Source organism: Aythya fuligula, chromosome 5, assembly GCF_009819795.1.
Source record: "Aythya fuligula isolate bAytFul2 chromosome 5, bAytFul2.pri, whole genome shotgun sequence".
Classification (NCBI taxonomy): Eukaryota; Metazoa; Chordata; class Aves; order Anseriformes; family Anatidae; genus Aythya; species Aythya fuligula.
The window spans coordinates 2,084,427-2,090,426 of record NC_045563.1 but is presented as its reverse complement, the minus strand read 5'-3'; the positions used below and the strand labels follow the sequence as shown (position 1 = coordinate 2,090,426).

Genomic DNA, 6,000 nt, shown 5'->3' with positions numbered 1-6,000 from the left:
ACCTCCTTGCCCAGGTTAAGACTGGATTGCCTTGGGTTCTCATGGTCTTGGTGCGATCTTTGTAGGGACCATGCCAGAAGGAGAGAGGACAGAGACAGCCACTTGCCAACAAGGCTTTGGTTTGCTCTGGTAAATGGAGGCAAAGAGAGACCTTCACCAGCACCGGTCCCATGGGACCCTAAAACGTACAGACATGTTCAGGCAGCTGGAAACGGTGCTGGGACCAGTGGGATATCTCAGGGACTTGATGGAGGCCAGACACCAGAACTGGAGGGAGGCACAATGAGATGGAAACCCTGCAGTGGGCAGCAGCTGGGTGTGCTCAGCCTCCCCCTGGACCTTTACCCCCTTTACACCCCCTCCCTGTGTTACCTCCGTGCACACCAGACCCTGGCACCCCCGGGCTGGTGACTGCCCCCTGTGCGCCTCGAGGACGCACGGAGCTGGGGAGTGCAGCGCTGCTGCTGCCGGGTCCCCAAAAGGTGGTGCGGGGCGGAGTGGGGCTGGGAGGATGCCCGGGGGTGCCCAAGCGGGGGATGCCCAAGCGGGGGGTGCCCAAGCGGGGGGTGACAAACCGGGGGGTGCCCAACCTGGGGGTGCCCAGCCCGTGGCCGGCGGGGGCTGCTCGGTACCGCAGCCGTGCCATCCTTCCTCGGAGCATCCCGGCGCGGGGCGCGCAGGCAGGGCGTGCTCAGGGCGCCCCGCACTGTCCGCACGGCGCAGCGGGGCCCCGCGGGGAGCTCCAGGAGCGCGGGGGCGCTCGGCCCCACTCAGCCCCGCTCCGCACCGCCCCGCACCGCCCCGCGCAGCCCGGCTCCGAGCGGAGCGCCGCCCTGCGCGCCCGGTGGTGGCGGCGGCGGCGGAGCGGCGGGGACCCGGGAGGCGGCGGCGGTCGGCGGCGGAGAAGGAGGAGGAGGAGAAGGAGGAGGAGGAGGAGGAGGAGGAGGCGGAGGAAGGCGCGCAGCAGCGAGCCACGCAGCTTTGACGTCGCCGGGCTGCGGCTCCCCGGCTCCGGCTGCCGGCACGTAGAGCACAACGTGACGGGTCCCGGCCGCCCTCCGCTCGCACGCAGCGCTCCCGCACCGCACCCGCACCGCTCCCGCACCGCACCCGCACCTCGCCATGGACCCGGCCGCCGCTCGGCGGGCGCGCTGAGGGCTGCTGCGGGCGAGGAGAGGAGAAGAGCGGCGAGGAGCGGAGGAAAGGAGCGGAGAGGAGCGGAGCAGGGCAGGAGCGCGCAGCGCAGCGCCCACCCCGCGCCCCATGCGGGCCCCGCGGCGCTGCGATGGCATCTGATGGCCGCGGGGCGCAGGCGGCTGCGGCGGCCCCGGGAGGCGCTCGGCGGCCCCGGGAAGCGGCGGCGGCCCCGGGAAGCGCCCTGAGGGGGCTGCCGCTCTGAGGGGGGCTCGCCCCGCGCCCCCCGCTGCACAGGAGGAGGAGGAGGAGGAGGAGGAGGAGGAGGAGAGGCGGAGGAGGAGAAGAGGAGGAGGAGGAGGAGAGGAGGAGGAGGAGGAGGAGGAGGACCGGAGCGGTGCCCGCCGCCTGCCCCCGCCGCCCTGCCTGCGCGGGCGTGCGCGGCTCGGCCGCAGCGGAGCGCGGGGCTCCGGCGGGCGCTGCGCTGCGCTGCCCCCCCCCTCCGTGCCTCCCCCCCGCGGCGGGCTGGCTATGTGGATGCTCACGTGAAGATGGATGTGGCCATCGGGCTGCTGGGGCTGCTGACGGTTCTGCTGGAGGGCAGCTCCGGGCAGGGGGTGTACGGTGAGTGCGGCGCCGCGCCGTGACCTTGTCGCGATTGTCGCCGAGCCGGGGAGGGTGGGGGGGAGAAGGGGTCGGGGGGGAGTCGGAGGGGTCTATGGGGGGGGTCCTCAGCATCCGCGGGGGCGGCGGGGCCCCGCTGAGCGCCGCGGGAGGCGGCGGAGGCAGCGCTGTTGCCATGAGACGGCGGCACCGTGCGGCGAGAGCCGGGCCGGGGGCGCTGGGGGGGGCCGGGGGGCGCCGCACTTGTTGGCGGCCAGGGCCAGGGGGCGAACCGCAAACTTGCCGGTGCTCCGAGGAGGGGGCGCCCCCCTCCATCCCCCCAACCCTCCATCCTCCCGTTTTCCCCCCGGGCGGTGACTTGCAGATCGCTGCGGGGCGCGGGGGGGCTGCGCCGAGCCGGCCCGGGGCTCCCCCCCTGCCCCGCTTCCAGCGCCGGCCCGGGGGGGGCGCAGCCGGGCTGGGCGGCTGCGGTCGACCGTGGGGGTCGTGTGTGTGTCCCCCCCACCCCTCCCCGACCCTTCGGGCTGGCCCCGTTGGGAGAAGCGGCGGGGATGGGGGCAGCGGGGGGGGGAGCCGCCCGGTGCGCTGGAAGCCCCGGGTTATGTAAGCGGCGGTGCGGGGCCGCGGGGGGCTCGGCGGTGCGGGGAGCCCGGGGTCTGCGGCTCTGAGCGCACCCCGCGACCCCCGCACCCCCCTGCCCGTGCGCCCCTCACCGCGCCCAAAGCCCTGCTGCCCACCCGGGTCGAGCTCTACTTTCTGCCCTCCCCCCTCCCCCTTTTATTTTTTATTTTTTTAATTTTCCAAATTTCGGGGGGCTCGAGGATGCCCGAGGGGCTGTGCTGGCCGTGGCTGGATCGCCGAGGGGATGCTCGCAGCGCCGGGGCTCGCTGCCTCCCCCGGTGCCCAGTCACAGATTGTCGGAGGCGCTGGAACAGCAACTGCTGCCGCGGATAGGAGAGGGCTCGTTTGGGCAACGCTGCTCCGGGGGGACCTGCAGGAAAGGGGGCTCCTGCCCTAGGTTGGACGCCAGCATCGGAGCCCAACGGGGTTGTACGGAGACTTTTCCTTGGCATTGGTGCGTTTCCATCCTGCTCACCATGGTGCCTCGCTTCGGTTGGGGACGAAGGGCTGGTGGGAGGGTGGGGGGCAGTGGTGGGAGGTCAGGCGTTGGTGGCTGCGCTGCCGTCGGACCTGCTTCGTGTGAATTTGTGCTCCCTCCGTGATCCCCACCACGGTCACTGTGATAAGAGGTGCTTGGAAGGTGCTGCCCCGAGGTGCAATAGCAAAAGCGAGCCCTGGCTTGGGGAAGGGAAGCTGCTTAGTCCTTATGGCTTTGGCAAAACAGGCTGGTGCTACCCAAACAAATGTCGTGTCCCTTAGTGAAGACCCCAAGCCCCGAGGCTGTGTCTCTGCCGTGGGAGGAGCGGTGCCTGGTTTGGGCCCGGCTGGGATGTGCTGCCCATGCTTTGCCCGGCAGCTCCAGGGCTCCACGAGCTGGGGCTGCTGCTGTGGGAGGTGGGGAGCAGCCCTGGCACCGCTGTGTGCGTGTCCACCCAGAGCAGCAGCCCTCGAGAGCTGGCTGGGGCCTTTCTGTATTGAAACGTGAACCAAAGGCACGCGTTTCTATCCCTAGCTCATACAGAAATGGAATCAGCATCCCCTGATATCCGGCTATACATTTCCCCATAAACTTTCCTCTGTTGCTTCTGAATAGTAAAGCTGGGATTGAAATTTGGCTGCTTTTACCGAGGAACCTGAGGGAGAATTGACACACTGAAACCTGGAGCAGTGTCCCGAGGCTACTCGGCAGGTCAGCGATGGAGCAAGGGCAGGCACAGCTCAGGCCACGTCCCCTGCTCCTGCTTCTTCAAGGGACTGGGGGGGAGCAGGGCTGCTGAAATCCCTGGCGAGGCTTACAGCTCCTCAGCTCTGCTTCGCCCGGCTTGTTTTCTTGGCAAAAAAGGCTTTAGAAAAGCCCAAGTGCTGTATGCACTTTTCCTCCCGTTTAAATTATGCATGACTTGCATGGTTAATAAAGCAGAAAACATAAGTGTTCAGAACATGATGGTTATCCTTTCACCAAACTTCAAGTTACAAGAGAATAAATGCCTAAATGAGAAGGCCGACGTGGGCACAGAGTGTTTTTAAGCAGATAAGTGGCATCTCATCAAAGGTGTGGGAGTTCTGTGAGACTGGAGAGCAGATTTCCCCAGTGCCGAGCTGCCCTGGCTGGGAGCTCACCGGGTGCTGGGTTCAGATGCCGACACGCGGTGTCCCCGGGGTCCCCGAGCGCTGCCACCGCCACGGGGGGCTTGGGGGGGTCCTTGGGGAGCAGGATGGATGCTGCTGGTGCTGCTGGAGCGACGGACCAGCACGGGGCCCTGCGGGGAGTGATTGCTTCCCGCAGCACAGCCGGCACCTTCCGACTCGGGGATGCTGCTCCCAAAGGCACGGGTCACCATAGTGATGAGGGAGCCGCCGCCGGGTGGCCCCCCCTGAGCAGCCCCCTCTGCAGCACGGCTTTCCCTGGGCCCCCACCCCTTGCAGAGCTTTTTGTCATTTTTCCGTGGCTTTGCCTGCCTTCCTCCCCCGGGCAGGAAATGAGCAGGGCAGGTTCTGTAAAACCCGGGCGTGTCGTAGTGTGGGCAGTGTCCGTCCGTCCGTGCGCCCCTCGCTGTGCTCTGTCACAGCTCCTGGACTGCACAGGGCAGAACACCCCTCCCGAAGGGGTGGATAGCGTTAGGACAGCTGTAAATGCCTCCTGGAGGCACAAGATCCCAAACGCAGTGAGCATCCACAGTGCTTGGATGCGCCAGGAGCTCCCCAGGGCTCTGCCCCACATCGGGGTGTGGGGTGGATGTGCACAGTGCAGGAAGGGGCCATGGCTACGGGAACGACCTGGCTTCTTTCTACGAAGTAATGTCGAAGCACAGGCATTTATTACGTTAAATGTCAGGCAGGCTGTCCTGCTCCCTCGTGCCAATCTGGAGCTGGCATCCAGCAGCGTCGATTTTTAGGGCATTTGTGTGTTTTATAAGGAAGCAGGTTTGGGAACTGGGAAGCCGAAACCCGGAGCTGCGCCTTCCCTGCCCGCAGGCAGCTTGCTGCGGGTCTGAAGGGCTCCGCGTGTGCATGGGGAGGGCGCACAGGGTCACAGGGGCCAGGGAGAGGTCTCCCAGCCCCTCCGGCAGCTGCTTCATGATGAGGATGATTATTTGGTGGTGCACTCGGCTCCCGGGGGGATTAAGCAGCCGGGCGGGCAGTGCCTGCTGCTGACCTCGCCTTTCCCTACCCCTCCCTGCTCCAACAAGTGGATTGGAAGGGCGAAAGAAAGGAGGGAGGGAGGGGAAAAAAAAAGGAAAAAGCAGTTAAAACAGGAGCATTTTCCCTGCTATAAAGGCCGGTTGGCCGGTCCTGCCGGCGAGGGCAGCGGCTGGGTCAGCAGCCCCAGATGTCACCAGCGGCGTGGGGACAGAGGGCATTTCCGCGGCGCTGCCCAGCTCGGCCGGCCGTGAATGGGGTCGTTGTGTTGGCCGCCCGAAGCCCACACAATCCGGGACTTTGTGCGAGGGAAGCGCGGCAGCCCCGGGAACAGGGGAGGAATTATGCGGTGCCGCAGGGGCCGGCGTTTCTGAGCAGCTGGGCGCTCCTGGCTGCCGGCTCCGGGAGGTTTCGCAGGAGCCAAGCGAGCGGTGAGAGCGTTAACTCTTCCCTGAGCCCCGGGGAGGCATCTCCTCCTCCCTCGCGCGCTGCAGATGTTTACGCTGGGATTTTGGGGCTGAGCTGAACGGCCGATCCAAGGCAAACCTCGGAGCTGGGGAGGCGTGGACGCGGCCGTGCTCCCCTTGCTGGTGGCTGAGACTGAAGCCGTGCCCATGCATCGTGGCCATGCTGCAGGTAAGGGGCTGGGCAGCATCCCACAGTGCACACCTGGGCCTCTGGGGCTCTGCTTTTGCCCTGGGATGCAACAAATTGGAGTCTAGGGGTGCAAATGGAGTAAAAATGCTTGGCAGTGGAGATTGAACCACACTGGGTCTGACTCCAGGTGTGTCCAGGGCTCCAGTGGAGAAACTTTCATCAGGTTTTGTGTGTCCCAGGACGTGTGACAGCCCCAAACAGCCCCCTGGCACACAGCGAGTTGTCTGTGCTGTGTTGGATGGCATCGCTGCCTCTCGCCCTCCCGGGAGCAGCTGATGCTCTTGGCATATTGGTAAAAACGTTACCTTTGAGTCCATGTGAGGG

At 66.3% G+C, this 6,000-nt stretch overlaps 1 protein-coding gene across 1 annotated transcript in view; it reads left to right on the top strand.

The window, feature by feature from the left end:
- Positions 1–1,652: 1,652 nt before the first annotated feature.
- MDGA2 (MAM domain containing glycosylphosphatidylinositol anchor 2) overlaps positions 1,653–6,000 on the top strand; it is a 340,235-nt gene continuing 335,887 nt past the window's right edge. The window contains exon 1 of the mRNA XM_032187749.1: positions 1,653–1,758. Coding sequence (XP_032043640.1) covers positions 1,686–1,758 — 73 coding nt within the window. The 5' untranslated portion in view covers positions 1,653–1,685. The remainder of the gene's footprint in view (positions 1,759–6,000) is intronic.